We start from the raw sequence: 20,486 nt of genomic DNA, 5'->3' as shown, positions 1-20,486 counted from the left end.
ATTTTAAATCAGTGTTTACAAGGGAGAATATACAACCGGAAGAGATTGAATGGAAGGAGAAAGTCCCCCCTATGAAAGAAATAGAAGTAACAAAAAATGAAATAATGAAACACTTGAGTAATCTTGATGTTAGAAAATCGCATGGACAAGATGAAATAGCAAAATGGATTTTGAAAGAATGCAGAAATGAACTGGCAGACAAAATACATAGCATAATAAATAGTTCCTTGAAAGAAGGAAAAGTTCCAGAAGATTGGAAAAAAGCAAATATAGTACCTATATATAAAGGAGGTAATAAAGAAGACCCTACCAACAATAGACTAGTCTCTCTAACAAGTACAATAGCAAAAATTTGTGAAAGAATTATCAAAAGTAAATGGGTAAAATATTAAAAAGAAAAAAAAACAGCGTGCTTAATCCAAGACAATTTGGATTCAGACAAGGACGATCATGCGTCACTAATCTAATATGTTTCTATTCAATGCTAATAGATATAATACAAGAAAGAGATGGATGGGCTGATTGTGCATTTCTTGACCTAAAAAAAGCCTTTGACAAAGTACCACATAAGAAGTTGCTTAAGAAATTAGAAACTGAAGGAGGAATACAGGGCAAACTGCTTAAATGGATGGAAGACTTTTTGCTAGAAAGAAAAATGAGAGTGGTGATAAGAGACATGCACTCAAGATGGGATGACGTAATAAGCGGTGTTCCATAAGGAACAGTTCTGGCCCCAATAATGTTTGCTATATATATCAATGATATGTTTGAAGAAATTGAAAGTTATATGAGCTTCTTTGCAGATGATGCAAGACTATTAAAAAAAGTGAACACGGAAGAAGATTATGAGTCACTACAGAGTGATCTAAATAAAGTATGGGAGTTGAGTAGGAAGTGGTAGATGGAGTTCAACACTAAAAAGTGTAGTATAATGGAATTTGGAAAAAGCAAAAACAGAATAACAGGATCATATAAATTGGGAGAAGAAGGAATAAAAAAAGTAGAAAATGAGAAGGACCTGGGAGTCATTGTTATGAATAATATGTCACCTGAGAAACATATAAATAAGATTTTTAGAGAAACTTATAATTTAATAAGAACAATCAAAGTGGCATTCACATACCTAAATGAAGAAAGGGTGAAGAAAATTCTAATCACCCTGATAAGACCAAGATTGGAATATGCTGCAACGATGTGGTCACCAAGTACAAAAAAATGTATAAAAAAAACTTGAAAGAATACAAAGAGCAATTACAAAATTGGCACCAACACTCTCAAAACTATCATATGAAGAGAAACTAGCAAAACTTGAACTACAGACACTAGAGCAAAAAAGAGAGAGAGGAGATTTGATAGCTATTTACAGAATCATGAAAGGCATAGAAGTATTAATAGAGAGAATCTGATAAAATGGGATGATAGAAATACAAGAGGGCACGGAAAGAAAATCAAGAAAGACAGCTATAGAAGAGATGTGAAAAAACAGCTTTCCTCACAGAATAATAGACAGGTGGAACAAGTTAGACGAGAAAGTAGTGTGTGCAAAAACAATACATGAATTTAAATATAGTTTAGATAAAATGAGACATGAAGACAAAACACCACGAGCATAGCTCCCCTTCCCGTAAAATACAACTAGGTAAATACAACTAGGTAAATACACAACATACACAACCCGTGGCGCGGCTGGTAGAGTTTCCGGCTGCCACTACGGAAGTCCGGGATCGAATCCCGCCCAGGGTTGAAATAATTTCAGTACCGCTGCACTGCGGGTTGTTACTTCAACTCTTGTGGGCAGGGAGTTGGGTGTGTGTGTGTGTGTGGATGTGAGGTCACAGCATTACCCATAGATTGGAAGGGAAACAGCTGTCGATCACGAGTCCAACCCGTGATCCAAAGACCATGATGAATCGCACACACACACAAACACAAACACACACACACGCACACACACACACACACACACACACACACACGCACGCACGCACACACACACACACACACACACACACACACACACACACACACACACACACATATATATATATAAAATTATATATATATACATATATGTACATGTATATGTATATATATATATGTGTATATATATATATATATATATATATATGTATGTATAAATACATATATATAATATATATATGTATATGTATATATATATATATATGTATGTATATATATGTATATATAAAGACAGACAAATATGGAGGTGAGGTGGCAAAATGAAACGTTAAGGCCAGAGTATGGAGCTTTATACAGAACCAGACGTTTCGAGAGAGAGAACACAAAAATATGTTAGAAGACACAAGGATAACACTAGATAAATGTATTTTCAGCAGTAGACGATGAGGATTGAGAGGCGTTCATGCGGCATTATACTTAGACTTAGACTCTTAAGTCTAAGTATAAAAAAAAAAAAAATGAAATCAAAACTGTCTCTAAATGCCCTCGGTCACGGTGGTATTTTGGTGACGCTCCGTAACGTCACGGCAACGGGGACAACTGATTGGCCGAGAGTGGTGACGTCATGGCAACGGGGACGACTGATTGGCCGAGAGTGGTGACGTCACGGCAAGGCAGACGACTGATTGGCCGACAACGATGAGGATTGAGAGGCGTTGCCGTGACGTCACCACTCTCGGCCAATCAGTCGTCTCCGTTGCCGTGACGTCACCACTCTCGGCCAATCAGTTGTCCCCGTTGCCATGACGTCACGGAGCGTCACCAAAATACCACCGTGATCGAGGACATTTAGAGACAGTTTTGATTTATTTTTTTATTTTCTATTTTTTATACTAGAAAAAATATTGGACAATAATTTTCAGGATCTCGTGTTCTATCAGATCAAAGCTCTCCTGTACATCTTCCATGTTTTCCTTTGGTCATATTTACAGAAACATGTGTCCATTTAGCTTATCATTTGGCCAATGAAACTTCACTTTGAGGTGCTTTGTTTATGTATACGGGATTAATATAGCATTGTAAGACATCACATATATTTTCATTAGAATGTCTAAGTTGACCGTAATCAGACATTACAGGGTCATTGTGATTTCTAGTAACCTATTTATTCCTAATGTGTGATAGTGATTCATATCAGAAGTTTGAAATTGTAGAATAACTGCCTGACGCTAAATAAAGCCAACAGAAGTAGGTTATTTTCACAACAACTGCCTGGCATTAACTAAGTAATGGCAACAGAAGTAGGTTATTTTCACAACCAACAGGATCTGAAGGACCACGAGAAAGTGTATGACTGCTAACTCCACTGAACCAGACATACTAAACTGTTCAAAGTACGAATCTAGAGAAAACTAATAATTTGGCTACAAAAGGTTGCCCCTTGGGTCTGCTTTGTCAACCTTCATGTCAATTCAATTAAGAAAAAAAGTACCTGTCATTCCCCCAGGAAACTCCTGTGTTCAACTGGCTCGTAAAAACGCTGACTCAATCTCTCCCCTTTTCGTTTATTTGCAGCCACGATCCCGACAACAACGACAACAATGCCCGAAACTACCACCACAGACTATGTGACAGTGAGCACCACAGGTACCACGGAGACTGTCACTTTTACAACTGAGACTACTGAAACGTCCACCACAACCACCACCACTAGCCCGACCTCCACGTCCGCTGATGTCATTGGTAAGTCTATTTTCAGCTTCAAATTCTAATGTAATTCTGTCCTAACAATAACATTAATTCTACATTTGCTATACTTGCGGGTGCAAGTAATGAGTACGAATTTTATTATAGATTCAGTGGTTCTCAAGCTATGGTAAAATCACTGACCAAAGCAAATACTCCAGGCTCGCCGTAGCCAGCGCTATATCGGGGTTACGCAGTAGCTGCAGTGAAACATGTCGGTTGGCGTTATTGTTTACAAAAGACAGATCGAGATAGTGAATATAAATACATACTAAGTAATTACGTGCCCCCTTGCATCATTTCCTGCTTTATTTGGCTTCTAGAAATAGGTAAAATACGGTGGAGTCGTAATGCTCCTCCGTGCATTACTCAGCTATTTTAGGACACGTGACCCCAATATAGCGCCTGGGGTGTTTGCACATGTGATACCCATGTAATTTTCAGGGGACACTCCATCAGTTCTCATTTAGTAAATAATCGACATATACTTTACAACTTTGCCTCCATCTTAATTTCTAACTGATCCTGTAATCAAGAAGAGGTATTTCATCAGTAAATTAAAATCTAACTCAGTAACTTGCTAGTAAGACATGATGTCTAATAGAACTTATCATTCATGGAAATGGAATCACAGGGCAGTACATTACATCAGATGTTTACTTAAAGCCAAGGGCTACAATAGAAATAAATCAAAAATAGATGAGAAAAAAACTAGCAGAGAATCGCTGTACTAAATATGGTTAAAGTTATTCATATTTGTTTCTTCACTTTTATTCTAACAAAACTTTTTTATGCAGATTTCCAGTTGGAAGAGCCGGAGTCACTTTCCAGATTTAATAATATGATGATATTTTCCTTATCCCTCTGAGAAATATTCCTTTGTACCTTTGAGAGAGAGCGAGAGAGAGAGAGAGAGAGAAAGAAAGAGAGAGAGAGACAGAGAGATTCTGATTCAGCTGAGAGAGGAATGTGTAGTACCTGGGGTCAGATTGTGACACTCCAGAGTCTTTGTAATAAAGTACAATTTAAAAAAAAAAATGTGTTTAATTCATCTCTTAATCCTATGAACCACATTTGTGTTGTGTGGTGTATTTAGTGTCAGTAGCGTGCAGAGGGGGAGGGGAGGGGGAAGGGCAAAGATGCTGTGTCCCTGGGCATCCAAATGAGGCGGGTGGGGGTATCGAATCAGATTATTTGGGAGAAAAGAACTTACTCATATTGAATTTGGTTGATTTATATTTAGATCAAATAAAATGTTAATTCTATGTTCCATCTGTGTTTACAAATTCAATATATCTTCCTTTCTCATAATATTTCTCAGTACTAAGCATTATACTTGAGTCTTTGGAGGTATATAGATCTTCGCACTCCAATGTTCAGTGTCATCCTTTTCCCCCATCCTACCCCTCACGTGAATGCAGAGACAGAAGAGAGCACCTGAATAACCGTATGATAACACTAACACTTACTGGGCAAGAATAATATAAAATTAAAACGACGAATCCGATACTTATTGCTAATTGGACTGTAGTAATGCCACAAGAAATATTGGTTGCAAAATAGGCCATAAGAAATCAAACACCAATGAATTAACAATGCTTAATCTTTAACCGAATTGTAGATGTTTGGAGCAAGCTACCTGCTCATGTTGTAAGCGCAAATACAAGTGACACTTAGAAAAAAAAAAAAAAAACGCCTCGATAGATATATGAAATCAAACCGTTTCAGCTCATAAGCGTCCCCATGAGAAACAAGAAGTCTGTTGTATGATAGCTCTCTCGATCTTAGTCAGCCCTTAATATTTTTATTTTCTTTGTATCTCTACTGGTAAAAGGTAAAAGGGAGACATCGGTATCTTGTTTTATCTCGTGTGTGTTTTTTATATCGTATTTTGACATGCATTATCGTTGTTTCGTGAGTACGTATATTTCTAAAATACTATTTATTTGATTAATAATTTTGCATTTACTCCACAACAATGAATTAATATATTTCATTATGGAACCGTGATAGTGTCACCAGTCATGATAACTTCGAGTTTCCAACCTGTGGAATTCAAAGCAACAGTTATCACTTGTGGGGTCCCTATCATAAATGCACTATGAAAAATGTTTATTAGTATGGTACAAATCCTGTCTGAGGGTGCAAACAATTGTCAGTTATTGGCGTTAACGCATGTAACCTTTTTAATTCAATTGGTCTAGTTGAAGTAAAATACTTCAGTCACTAATTATGAGTACGGTATGTACATACATACTTACACACGCAAAAAACCCTTGTTAGAGCAATCCCTGTCACTTGCGGCAAGCCGCTGGGTTTTGTAGGCCGATGTTTGGGTCGCCTCCCCTCCTGGCCAGGATTGTCGGACATCAACACAAGAAGCAAGCAGCGAGTGCCGGGTATCGAACTCACGACCACCTGCTCATGAATTCGACACGGTATCCACTGAGCTACCGGGCGTCTCTTATGAGTAAGTCTTGCTCACAATGGCCATTAAAAAAAAAACAAAAAACTAAACACTCACTCTGAGAGATCTACCAATGCTATAACCAGAACTTACAACCAAAGGAAGGGAAAGAGCAAAATCTGCTTCATGATACCCGCCACACTATCACTCTTGGATATGGGAAAAGCTGTTGGAAAAATGGTAAGTTGTGTAGGATAGAAAAAAATATCTTGAGCAGCCTAATCTTGAGACAGCGCCGCCAGCCCCTCCAGGTGAAGATGAGGGTGTTGCTGGACTTTGAAGTCGAGTCATGGGTAGATGCTCTTCTTCAGAACTCATCTGGAAGACCATCCGTTCACATTTATTATCTACAGGGGTTATCACACTGGACTATTTTCCTTCAACGTCCGATTAATCGGAGGTACCGCCCACCTCCAGAACTTTTTCCGCCGTAAAACCCCAATGGCAAATTATCATTATTATTATCATTATTATTATTATCATATATATATATATGTGTATATATATATGTATATATATATATATATATACATATATATATGTATATATATATATACATAATATATTATATATATATATGTGTGTGTGTGTGTGTATGTATGTATGTATGTATGTATTGTGTTTCTCAATAAAAGTACATGGAATGTCATTTGATGTGCTAGAGGGAAGTCATTTTGCTCCAGCATATAAGATTCCCTCCTGAAAACTGCAGGAGGCTGCAAATCTGCTCCAACAGTCGGGGGAAAAATAGGCCAGTGTGATAACGTCGTGGGATGTTTGAAGGGATTCCAATAATCTTTTACAGTGGAGTTTGACCCAATAAATGCGGTGAGAAAGAACCACAAAACAGTCCATCGTCGAAAGCAGGTTGCGACCCACCAGGAGAGGCTACCCCGAGGGGCCCGTACTTGGTCTCCGATACAAGCTCATTGTTGACTTACTCTTCCGGCATACTCCATCTTCTGTCCATTCCACATTATTTTCATTTTTCAAGAAGAGCAACTCGCTTGCGATTCACTCCCCCCACCCCCCCGGCGCCGCTTCAAACTGGTGATATTGAAACAAACTTAGGCTATTACTCATGCTCTAAGTAAACAAAATTATATCTGTTCATGCAAACTGGATGTGCTGCCATTTCAAATGTATTTCAAATAAACCTAATTAGAATAATAAATATACAGACGTAAGGCGTTTCTTATGCAACAGATTACACTTACAATCACAGAAGACATCAAAATAAATTGAAAATTAAATACTGATTCACACGGACAACAGTAGAAATAATTATTATATAAACAAAAATAAAGAACACAACATTCATCCCAAATACCCACATACCATCAATCACATAGACACCCTATATTATACAATCCACAGTTTCTATTACACTCTGGCTCCCCATATGCCTCTCGGGTCGGGAGCTGTGTAACAGATAGTGAGGATCCAACAACAATAGTCACCCCTTAAACTGGAAATGCTACCGACTGGGAACCCGGCAGTTTCACACAAAATATGTTTACACTTTAAGATGCACTTGACAGCTATACAGAACTCATGAAGTTGAATCATCATGACTAAACGCAAGAATATATCTGCTTTAGAATGTTATCATGACGTCATTAAGGTTCGCTTTAACAAACGGTGGATACCCAAACTTCATTGTAACTGACAAGGTCGTCGAGATTACTCGTTTATAACCTAATATTTTGCAATGTGGCATATGCATATGCATATCATCATACTCTCTCACCTATGATATATTGTAACTGCTTAATTAATGTTTAATTACTGAATATCCAGGAACAAATAAGAAATAATGTTACAAGAATTTCATCTGTTGTCCTTGTCTAGCACTGACAAAATACGACAATAATTCATTTCGACAGAATAAAGATTTGACGTCCAAAAGTTAAACTCAAAATAGTCCTAAAAAACCCGACTACAATTCTAAGATTAAAAATCCGCCCACCACGCAAACAGCTAAAGATTATAAAATGTAAGCCGGACAGACAATTAAAACACTGTAAAATTACACAAACTCTTACCTTAAACCTATACCTAGTGGCTTGAAAGACGAAGGGTGTCTGAATTGCCCAGTCTTAGTATTACAGAGCACAAAGGTTGCTGTTAAAATATGGAGCTGACTGATAGTGACTAGCTAAAACCAGGCATACCTAATTCTTACTAACCTTAGATATACTCAGAAACCATCTACATAACTTATGGGTCTCACATCTTAACCTAAAACACCAATTGTAATCAGCTTGAAATTAGTAAGAGATTGTGATCTGTCAGTCACAGTTCGGTTTGCCCCGAAAATCTAGGCGATTTCCCTTTTACTTGTAAATGAGTCGCAGCAGATTGGCCTGAAACTAAACTAAATTTATTAGATATGTTACAGGCAAACCTTCTTGAAAACCCCCACATTACTTAGGAACTAACAAAGAAGGTAAGGATAGAATATCTTAAGTGCTAAACTACGTCAACAAATCCAGCAATTCGGGAAACATGCCAGCCTTCTTAGTTTGGCTGTAAGCCGATCACTGGGACTTTCGGTGACTTTTCGAGGTAGACCGTTGTCCTTTTCCAAGGTCGAGTGCGTCCAGCCCTGGCCTATCTAAACAAACACAGAAACGGGTGTGCAACTGCTAAACTCCCGTGATAGGTTTGGAATTGAGAGTCGATATACACTGAGAAACACATGGCAGGTCACCCTTGACGTTAGAAATGGAGTGTGGAAACAGTGAGAAAAAATACATATAAATTGAAACCTGACAATATACATATACGTGGGAGCCGGACAGAATCCCAACTGCCATAATCTCGACATCCTTTACCCAAGCTGCCAAAGTCCCGAGAGACAAAATTCCGATATAAATGATAGTGGTGGGTAGTGAAGTCCGAAACAGAACGAAATGAGCCTAAAGTCTATATCAAACTACTGAAATGACCTTCAGATATCTTCTGTGGTGTCTATGAATTTCAAGTAAGATTCTTATACATATAATAATGCAGTGCTTCGTGGAGAATCAGAATAACACTCAAATGATCAAAACAAAAATGTTCATATGCAAGCTAAAATGTAAAGCAAATAGAAAAATACATGATTGAATACATTTTTGGGTTTCTTAGTTGTTGTGGTTGTCTTGGCCTTGCGTTTCCGATTGGTTTGACTTAGTTCCTTCACGGCTGTCGAATTGCTGTGTATAGTGAGTTTATCGAAGTTGCCAGACTTTATATTACTAATATAGTACAATACTTTAAGTGCATAGATTCATAAAACTAGTCACTGGTGTTGTTGCTGGATTTCATGCGCATTTATACGCGGAAATTCGTAAGACAGCATATGCTCGCATGATATATGCCCACATCTTTAATTGAATAAAGACAAATGCTCGCAATTTTATATCATATCACTGGTTTGATTTGCATTTACATATCAACTATTCTGTACGTACAAATATCTAATTACATGAGTACATGAGGTGAAAATACAAGCAAAGTCAACAAGAGATCGCCCGCGTCAAATGATTCAATCAAGTACCGTCTCTATCTAAATATTGTACCATAGCTGCCTTCCAAAAATGCGCTAAGGAAGAATATTAAGCGGATGAGGCACCGTGAGCGTTCATTGGAACTAAGGCCATGAGAAGAAATCAACAATCCGCCAGAACTAAAATTTACATTAAATGGCAATCTACTTTTAACAAGATATTTTACCGTAGAGGAAGACCAAATTTTGGTTTTCACTATAGCCACAAATTTGCTAATATTGTCAGAAGCCTCATATTGGATCATGAATGGTACTTTTAAAATAGTTCCTACATTATTTTACAAACGTAACACAATTCAGGCACCTGTGCCTATACTCTGATGACGGAAGAGTAAGGTTATATATAAATGCTTGTTTGACTACTTGATGGACATCGCTGGCGAAAATGGAGATTATCTGAACCCACAGTTCATAATATCACATTTAGAATGGGCTGCAAATCAAACTTCTAAAAGTGAATTTCTTAACGTCAACAGCAAACTTTGTTTTCATTTAGGACAGATGTTATTGCAAAAAATTCAGTCAAGTGAATGATCAATACGCTGCAGCAATGACGAAAACTTTAGTTTAATGATGTGACGTTTATTTGCTTTGACATATCTTTCATCGAGTGAAACTCCGGAAGCTTTGGAATTTTCGAAACCTTATTTGCCAGAAGAAGCGAACGATGTTATTACTTGGCTTTAAAATAATGACGTACTCGAAGCTCTGTCGTCCGTACCGCACCTTTATTGCCTCCAATTATGTGGTTAGTACATGACTCCAAGCAATTAGGAATTCCACGCACTCAAAATGCAGTAGAAGCAAGGTGCAGGTGAGAAAACATCATTGAAGAAGCTCATATTGGTGGGTATAGCATAATCGAAGAGTTACAAAAGGAGGAACAGGCAGATATTGAATGTATACTTCGTGGCGCACCATCTACAGAAAGGATTACAAAGCTAATGGACGAAACTGAACACTAAAATGTTATAGATTATTTTCGTGGAATTGTACACAGTTCAGCCGTTTAACTGATCTTATTCATACTGTCATCAATTCTTAAGATAAAATATTGAATTGTTGGGACTTATTTCTAACTATACTTTTATATCTGATTTTTCATTCAGCTGTTAATTTACACGTCAATATAATAGAGAAAACAATGATTATTTTGACTATCCACAAATATCATTTAGGAAAATAAAATGTATGCTTTTCGTTGTCAGGATTTCTGCTGCCAGGATTTTGTTCTGTCGGGAATTTGGCAGTCGGGAATTTGACCCAGACCCATGCACATACATGTACATATAATACAAACACATACACACACAGGCACACACAGGCACACACACACACACACACACGCACACACACACACACACACACACACACACACACACACACACACACACACACACACACACATAATTATATATATATATATATATATATATATATATATATATATATATATATACATATATATATATATATATATATATATATACATATATATATATATATATATATACAGTCATTTTCCACATATATTTTAGATTATATCTTAGAAATGTTGCAGTGCCACCTCTGACACCCAAAACATGTGGTGCCAGAATGACTACTATGATTGTGTCAATGAATGGAAGGGCGAGATATATAGTATGCCTTCATAAAACCATGTCCAATCAAGAGCACCATGTATGAGGATGACAATTTATCACATATATCTATAAAATGTAATTGGGGAATCCTATGTTAAATAGGATTATTTTGATTAATGACCGCTGCCACCATCTCCATTCATTATATATATACATATATATATATATATATATATATATATATTTATATATATATATATATATATATATATATATATATATATGTGTGTGTGTGTGTGTGTGTGTGTGTGTGTGTGTGTGTGTGTGTGTGTGTGTGTGTGTGTGTGTATACATATATATATATATGCATATATATGTATATATATATATATATGTATATATATATATATATATATATATATATATATATATATCAGAACATTTGGTAACCCGACCAACTGCGGTTTTATTCCATTCTCCCCCTTTAAGGCCGTTTTGGTGTTATATTTGCATACTCCAGGTTAGGTCAATTAAAGAAAATTTCAAGTTTACAATCAGTTGATTTACTGACCTATGATATACATTTAGATATTAATTTGTAATATAAATAGAATAAATCATATATGCATTATATTCACTATCACAGTAGACACAGTTGATTTAAACTGTCAAAATAAATCCTGGATTATTTTTTATGAAACTCTTAGAACAAAGAGAGGTAGCGTTTTAGGGGGGTTATAAGTTCTACGCATCAATGGCGTGAACAAGAAACGTGTGGGTATTACGACCTAACCTGTAGTGTTCTGTACTAACACGTAAAGTGCCCCGTTAAAGATTCGTGATCGCCAAGTACCAAGTCAAGACTATGGTCACCCCTTAGCACGGCACGCGTTTGATTAATTTATATACTCATATATATGTCTTCAATCCAACAATCTAATTTCTCTTGTAAATAAAATATTGTTTCTCTTTATCCCGTAACAAGTGTATATATGTATTGTACAAAAGTCATAAACTATTGTGTACCAAAAACAAAGAATTAAGAATCTCATCACCATTGTTGTACATAGTATCATCGGCATTTTCAATTAACAGAGATCAGTCATGGGATTGACTTTAAATATCCTAGCTATTCTTCTGGAAAGTAGTTGTTCTTTAAGGAATAGTGCCAGCCGTTAGCACTGATCACGGAAGTGTTCATCTCATGTGTGCGTAAAGGTAAATACACCGCGGCTAACTATATGTTCTGACAGGTGCATTCCGACGAGAACACCACCAGCCGTCGGCACTGACCTCGGAAGTATTCATTCCAAATGTGCCCAAGGGAATCGTACTACGGCAAACTCAATTGTGTGTTATGACTCCTCTTTTTGAAAAAAAAAATTCCTATACCTTCTCTCCCTGCCGCTCGTCTCACGCTGGCCACTTTGCTTACTTCACACAGAAGTAACGCAGGCCACACAGGAGTAGAGACTATATTTGGCAACCTTGGGTCGGGAGCCAACAAATCGTCCGGCCACCTGTAGATATTTAACTTAAACCTACTTTCTATCCTAACCTAAAACTTAAGTATTTTACTTTATCTTTTGGAGACATCACTTTATCATTCGGAGAGAGCACTCCTGGCCACAATCCCGTTCATACAATCATTCGCTTATATTCTATACTCTACTGGTGTAAACTTATATTTCATATAATATTTCTTTGTCGCGGCTCGTGCCGCTTAAATTCTTCTTATCGGCTTAAGAAACCTGCACAGCGAAGCTATAGCGATAATCCCATACCACACTCCTGGTCATATGGCCATTTCCCGAAGGTTGAGTGTGGTTTGAATTTTCCGCCAAAATCATCGGAAATTTAAAATTCCCGGCTCTGTGCAGGCATGCGCATTGTCGACCCCACCTCCCCTTCCCTATCCCCTCCCTTCTTACCCGGCTAGCTCGAGCCGGGCGTCGCGTCACTTCAATGAGAAATGAAGGCTTCGCCTGTGGGAGGAGGGAGGGACCCTAAATCTGTGCAGGTTTCTTAAGCCGATAAGAAGAATTTAAGCGGCACGAGCCGCGACAAAGAAATATTATCGGCTGAAAGAAACCTGCACAGCGAAGCTATGCATGAGACGAGGACAGGTGGGAGGAGAGGTGAAGCCTGAATCAAACCGTTATTACGTGTGTCTTTCCTATGGGAGACTTATTCATTTTATCACTCAGTAGAGGGGAGAAAGAAACGTCAAGTACCCACGCCGAAGAATGTGACATGCACAACATTGCACTGTTCACACAATGCGTAAATTATACGAAATTTGTATCCTGTTCAACGGTTCCTGGCACCTCCCCACTCCTCGGTCGCCCTTTGCCCCCTCCACTTTTTTTAGATGAGAGGGGTGGAGCCGTTTCCATGGCGACACATGGGACAGGGGCGACCGAGTGGTAGAGACACCGTGTCCCCAAGGGAGTCGTCGATGTCCAGTCCCTAGGTCCCGCACCCGCTCCACAGAGTGGGTGCGGAGAAACTCCAGCGATGCCACAAAGTCCCTGATGCTGTGGGCGTGCGGGGCATGGCCCGGGTCGGCTCTCTCCCAAAAAGCGGAAGGGCAGGTGCGCCCGGGACCTCGGGGTTAGGGGAATCCTAAATTTCGAGTTGTAGAAGAGATGATCCTCAGAAATCTCTTCCGTGTGGTCCACGTAGTCTTCGAACGCACGGACCGGGCGCAGTGGATGTGGGCGTCCTCCCTCCCGGAAGGATTGTATTCTGAGAGGGCCGATCATGTCGTCCGCTCGGCCGTTCCTTGCCAGGAATGTTGGTGGTGGAGAGAGGGTTAGGGCCGAGCTGTCCTCCTCCAGTTTGGAGACGGACGGGTGGCGGGTGATTGCCGCCAGCTGTGAAGCCCTGTAGTCCGTAGTCAAGGCGAGCAGAAAGGCGACGCGTCGAGGGAAGTGTTCTTCCTCCATAATGGCCCTTTCGAACGCCAGGTACTGCAGAACACGATGCAAGGACCAGGCCAGGACCGGTTGATGTCTCGGCTCTCTCGAGGCGCTGATCCCCTTCATTAGGAGGGTTCACGCCCTCTGTGGCACTCGGAGGTTCATGCCAAAGCGTAGCGGATCAGTGAGGGCTGTATAGTGAGGCAAGATAGTCGCCGGTGCCCTGTTGGTGGAGGTAGCCAGCCAAGTCAGGAAGTCCGGGACCATGCTGGCGGAGATGGTCACCATCGCGCGTCTCCGAAGGCAGTTCCGGAATCTCCGTCAGCAGGACCCACACTGCCGCACTGAGGACGGAAGGTGAGCTCTGAGCATCTTGTCTGCTGCCTCTGTAGAGAAGAGTTGGCTGAGAGCTCCCCGTAGAAACTCCAATTATCAAGTTGGAGTGACGCTTGGAGAGGCGCGGTAAGGCTGTTGGCTAGGCAGGCTGACCCCAGTAGAAGGGGAGAAGGGCCCCATCTCATTAGCTCCCCGAACCACGGCTGGGTTGGCCAGTAGGGAGCTATCAGGAGGACGTGACCCTTGAAGGATCTGAGGGTCTGCATCACCTTCAGGAGGACTAGTGTCGCTGGAGGAGGAAAATGAATACGCACCTCCAGCTGTTCCAGTCCTCCGTGAAGGCGTCTGGGCCTCCTGTGCGTGTCCTTTGGATGCAGGTGAGGTAAAGGGGGAGCTGGGTCGTGTTTGGGGAGGCAAACAGGTCCACCTCTGGGGTGCCGTAGCGGAGGGAGAACGACTCGAACACTTGTGGGCGTAGTTGCTACACTACGTAGATCTCTTGAAACCTGGATAGAGCGACCGGCGTAGGGCCCCCGACCGAAGCCAGGGACGCAACAACCTGTGGAGTGCTGAGGGTATCGGCCCGGGCAGGTCACGCGGGAGAAGCAGTATGCTCCTGTCGACCTCCCGTACCAGCCGTCGGCGCCCCAAGCGGCTCAGTGGAAGGGCCGGGGTCGCGAAGTTGAGGCAACCCCCCCCCCCCGCCACCGAAGGAGGGAGGACGTGTGAGAGAAGCACGCTCTTTTGGCGCAGGGGAGCACCCGAAGGACGCTGACTGTGTCCCACTCAATCCCGAGCCAATAAAGTCTCTGTGTGGGAGCAAGGGCAGACCCGTCCCAGTCCACCCCGAACTCCACGTCCGCCAACACACTCAGAGCCACTGAGATGTCGGCCGATGCACCCTCCCCGGTGGGCAAATGCATCAACTAGCCGTCTAGGAACATGAGTGTGGAGACGCTTGCTTCCGTCCAACGTACGCCTACCACTCTCACTAGTTTCGTGAAGATCCTCGGGGTAAGCGAGAAACCGAAAGGGAGTATGCGAGGCCAAGTTCGTTTCCGAGCGACCTCGTCCGTGGGCGTTAGTCAAGAGGCTTCGTCCTGGGTGAAGACGTTCCCTGAGCGTCTCCCACGAAGACGGGCCTGGACCCTCGGTATGTATCCAACTCACCCCAAGTCTTCCCGCGGGAAGTCCTCGAACCCCGTGGCGAGCGTCTTCATCCAATAGTGTGCTATGGCAATTTGTGACGTCTCATCACCCGCAAGCGGACTTCTATATGTTTAATACCTAGTGACATCATGTGATTATACTGTGACGTCACCGGATTGATCATGGCGCCATAGGATCGTCTCGTGACGTCACAGGGACACAAATTGACGTCATAGGACTACATGGTGACGTCAATTTATCACATAATGACGTCATCTTATCATACCGTAACATCACTGAGTCACAGTGAGCGTTGAAATAAATTTTGACATGGTAAAATTCTGGACCATCATGACTGTAGATTAAATTCAGTTGAATAGGAAAAGTCATGTTCATTTCGACCTAAGTCACAGTGAGCGTCGAAATTAATTTTAATATGGTAAAATTCTCGACCATCATGACTGTAGATTAAATTAAGTTGAATAGAAAAAGTCATGTTCATGTCGACCTGAGTCACAGTGGGCGTTGAATTAGTTTAACATGGTAAAATTCTTGACCATCATGACTACAGATTAGCTTAAGTTGAATAGGAAAAGTCATGTTCATTTCGACCTAAGTCACAGTGAGCGTCGAAATTAATTTTAACATGGTAAAATTCTCGACCATCATGAGTGTAGATTAAATTAAGTTGAATAGGAAAAGTCATGTTCATGTTGACCTGAGTCACAGTGGGCGTTGAATTAGTTTAACATGGTAAAATTCTTGACCATCATGACTACAGATTAGCTTAAGTTGAATAGGAAAAGTCATGTTCATTTCGACCTAAGTCACAGTGAGCGTCGAAATTAATTTTAACATGGTAAAATTCTCGACCATCATGAGTGTAGATTAAATTAAGTTGAATAGGAAAAGTCATGTTCATGTTGACCTGAGTCACAGTGGGCGTTGAATTAGTTTAACATGGTAAAATTCTTGACCATCATGACTTCAGATTAGCTTAAGTTGAATAGGAAAAGTCATGTTCATTTCGACCTAAGTCACAGTGAGCGTCGAAATCAATTTTAACATGGTAAAATTCTCGACCATCATGACTGTAGATTAGCTCAAGTTGAATAGGAAAAGTCATGTCCATTTCCACCTGAGTCACGGTGAGCGTCGAAATTAATTTTAACATGGTAAAATTCTCGACCATCATGACTGTAGATTAGCTCAAGTTGAATAGGAAAAGTCATGGTCATTTCGACCTGAGTCACAGTGAGCGTTGAAATTAATTTTAACATGGTAAAGTTCTTAACCATCATGACTATAGATTAGCTTAAGTTGAATAGGAAAAGTCATGTCCATTTCGACCTGAGTCACAGTGCGCGTCGAAATTAATTTTAACATGGTAAAATTCTCGACCATTATGACTGTAGATTAGCTTAAGTTGAATAGGAAAAGTCATGGTCATTTCGATCTGAGTTACAGTGAGCGTTGAAATTAATTTCAACATGGTAAAATTCTTGACCATCATGACTATATATTAGCTTAAGTTGAATAGGAGAAGTCATGTCCATTTCGACCTGTGTTTTTTTTTTTCAAGGTCAAGGCATTTTATTTATGTAATACCTAGCACTTTGCGCCAACTTAAACTGTACTATTTAAAACTGATTATCGGCTGAAAGAAACCTGCACAGCGAAGCTATAGCGATAATCCCATACCACACTCCTGGTCATATGGCCATTTCCCGAAGGTTGAGTGTGGTTTGAATTTTCCGCCAAAATCATCGGAAATTTAAAATTCCCGGCTCTGTGCAGGCATGCGCATTGTCGACCCCACCTCCCCCTCCCTATTCCCTCCCTTCTTACCCGGCTAGCTCGAGCCGGACGTCGCGTCACTTAGCATCGCGGAACCAGACGAGTCGGTCACTCCACAACCCACCTTCTTTTCATGCCGGTAAGTCTGGTTCCTGCTCGTGCTCGTGTGTTCTCGTAGGGAGCCCTACCTGCAGTTTTTCCCCTTCGGTGTTGTGTCCAGACACCTTTGGGACACCCCTTCTATGATTATCATTATTCTATTTTCAGACCAAACGCTTGTGTGTGGAATCCGGCTGCACAGCCAGGATCTCGTCAGACGGCCACCACGACCTCTGCTCCCGCCATGCCCCTTGTTTCTCACAAGCTGGCTTTAACCCCCTAGCCTGCGTTGTGTGCAAAGCGCGGGTTGAGGAGATTCGTGCTGCTCCTCCCAAAACCCGTTCCAAGCTAGCCGCCCTCGAACTTCTTCGGGAGGCATGGCGCAGAGCTCGGAAATTGAAATCCGCTGACGACCCCCCCCCCCCTGGTGTGGGCGGATCCGGCGTTAGGCGTGGAATTGGGCCTCGTTCGCCCTCGCCATCCGTCTCCCTATGTCTCCGAGACTTCCGTTGGTGGACAACCTGGGCCTCTCGGAGTACAAGGGGACGAGTCTGATGTTACGGAGTATGGTGTCCCCGAGCGTCCTCAGGCCTCTCGGCAGCCCCATACATCCGACCATCAAGGGTCCTTAAAACCCTTACGGCTTGCTTTGTCAAGCACCCCCACGAACTCGTCTTCCTCCCTAGTTCACTCACGTGAACCCGGCAGGAAATCTCGCTCGAAAAAGAGGTCTGCCTCACCGAGGTCCAGGACGCTCAGCTTGTCCCCACCCTCCACAGCCTCTCCCCCCAACTCACCCTCCCTTCCTCGCTCTCCTTTTCCTCGCCGTAAATCCCACAAGGGCAGGGAGCCGGGGGACGAAACGAGGGGAGAGGGAACTCTGGCTGCCCAAGTGGCTGCCCTCCTTCCGTCCCTGATAGGCCCCGTCCTTGAATCGGCCCTATCACATTATCCGGCCTTTCAGACCGCGCAAATCATAACGCACCCCTCTCCAGAGCAACCTCCTATTGAACCTACGGCTCTAGCCCCCCCTCCCACTCTCCCTCCTGGTCCTTCCCTCCGCCCCTCCGTGCCGGCGACAGGTATAGGACTAGAAGGCCCCTCTCAGGAGGAACCCCCCAATCAGACGTCCGTCGGGTTGGACGGGGTGGAGGACCACTACAGTTCTTCTTTACCTTATCCTCCTACCATGACGGACTCTTGAGTTCACCCCTTCTCATGGTGTGACCTTCCCCGGTCCTGGGAGTACTCGTTTGGAGAAGATCACAAGCTAGTGGCCTGGTCTCCCGACTACTCGCTACTGGAGGGCTGGAGGAGGAGAGATGACGTTATCCTAAAGTGGGCCAACGACGCGGAGGGGGCTAAGGTTCTATATAAGATTCGACCCCTCTCCGCCCCGGCCTCCACGCCCTCCAGGATTTCCACCTCTAACACTCTGGACGCATTAGGTGCTCTCCTGGAGAACCCTCGTTTAAACCCTGATGGGCATATGTTTGTCGACAGGTCGGGGGACTCACCGGCGGTAGCACTCTCCCCAAACGCCTGGTTCCCGCAGGAGAAAGGGGAGAAAGCCTTAGACATCCCTGCTCTCGAGCGGGCCCAAGACCAACCCAAGACGGTTCCTCCTCGACGGCATATCCCTTCATCATTCCCCGTCGTCCTGCCACCACCCTTCGCGCCGGAGGGCCTGCGCGATTGCTTGTGGCACTCGGGCAGGGACCCCGCCCTCCCCCAGCAACTTAGTGAACCGGAGGCTAAGTTGCTGACGACGGAGGCCTCGACCAGACAAGACCTTGCCTCTACCATCTCGACCGTCACGGCAATGGCGATGATGAGGAACTGGCTGACGACGCTCGCCACGAGCTTTGAGGACTTCCCGCGGGAAGAATTGAGGTGAGTGGGATATTTCAATCTATAGAGGGTCCAGACCTGTCCTGGCGAGAGACGCTCGGGTAGCGTCTTCACCCAGGACGGAGCCTCTTGACTAGCGCCCGAGGACGAGGTCGTTCGGAAACGACCTCGGCTTTGCATATGTTATACGTTCTACAATTGAGCGATGTGACTTTATTACACCCTCCGGGGATCGGGATCCTTCTCGCCCTACTAATTTGATTCGCGTGTTTTCTGTATGCAGAGACACCCTGGCGGCACTCTCTACCGTGGCAGAGGGTACAGCCAACATGGCGTCATCAGCCCTACCCCCAGCAGCGAGGGCCTTCACCGCGGCTCGTCTGGCAGCTCGTCAGTCTGCAGCGCGGTCGGCCCCGGAGATAGCTCGCCGGGGCGTGGTGAGAGCAGCTCCCCTTTCCCGTGGTCTGTTCGACCAGGAAGCGACAGACCGCGTCTTCGCTACGGTCCCGACCGTCATCCAGATCCAACAACCCTCCCAACCGGAGATTCCAGGACTTCCTTCGGAGACACGCGATAGTGACCATCTCCGCTAGCACAGTTCTGGACTTCCTGTCTTGGCTAGCTGACACCACCAACAGGGCACCGGAAGGCCGACCCGGGCCATGCCCCCCACGCCCACAACATCAGAGGCCTCGCGGCATCGCTGGCGTTTCTCCGCACCCACTCTGTGGAACGGGTGCAGGACCTCGGGGGCTGGGCATCAGCAACTTCCTTCAGGACACGGTATCTCTACCACTCGATCACCCCTGTCCCATGTGTCGCCATGGGAACGGCTCCACCCCTCTTCGCAAAAGAAGGGGGGGCAAAGGGCGACCGAGGGGTAGGGGAAGGCCCAGGAACCGCTGAGCAAGATACAATATTCTACATAGAATTTATGCACTATGTGAATTGTACAATATTATTTTTATAAAAAATAAATAAATAAATGAATATATATATATATTGATATTGATATCGATATAAGTAAAAAAAAAAAAAAAAAACAGGTCGAAATGGACATGACT

General features: G+C 42.8%; 1 protein-coding gene across 2 annotated transcripts; it reads left to right on the top strand.

The window, feature by feature from the left end:
• Nucleotides 1-17,562: 17,562 nt before the first annotated feature.
• On the top strand, nucleotides 17,563-19,541 carry LOC143033790 (uncharacterized). 2 transcript variants are annotated; one of them, XM_076199283.1, is made up of 2 exons: nucleotides 17,563-17,611; nucleotides 17,740-19,541. In XM_076199283.1, exon 2 carries the CDS (start codon nucleotides 19,061-19,063, stop codon nucleotides 19,466-19,468), a length of 408 nt encoding a protein of 135 aa, XP_076055398.1. In that variant the 5' UTR covers nucleotides 17,563-17,611; nucleotides 17,740-19,060; the 3' UTR covers nucleotides 19,469-19,541. The 2 variants fall into 2 exon arrangements, with proteins under 2 accessions (XP_076055398.1, XP_076055399.1); XM_076199284.1 differs by having other exon boundaries at nucleotides 17,569-17,611; nucleotides 17,740-19,538.
• Nucleotides 19,542-20,486: the final 945 nt, after the last annotated feature.

Source organism: Oratosquilla oratoria, chromosome 16 (genome assembly GCF_046742065.1).
Source record: "Oratosquilla oratoria isolate Oo_2021 chromosome 16, ASM4674206v1, whole genome shotgun sequence".
NCBI classification, from domain to species: domain Eukaryota; kingdom Metazoa; phylum Arthropoda; class Malacostraca; order Stomatopoda; family Squillidae; genus Oratosquilla; species Oratosquilla oratoria.
The sequence above is the reverse complement of the archived record's forward strand: the minus strand, read 5'-3'. Positions and strand labels throughout refer to the sequence as shown.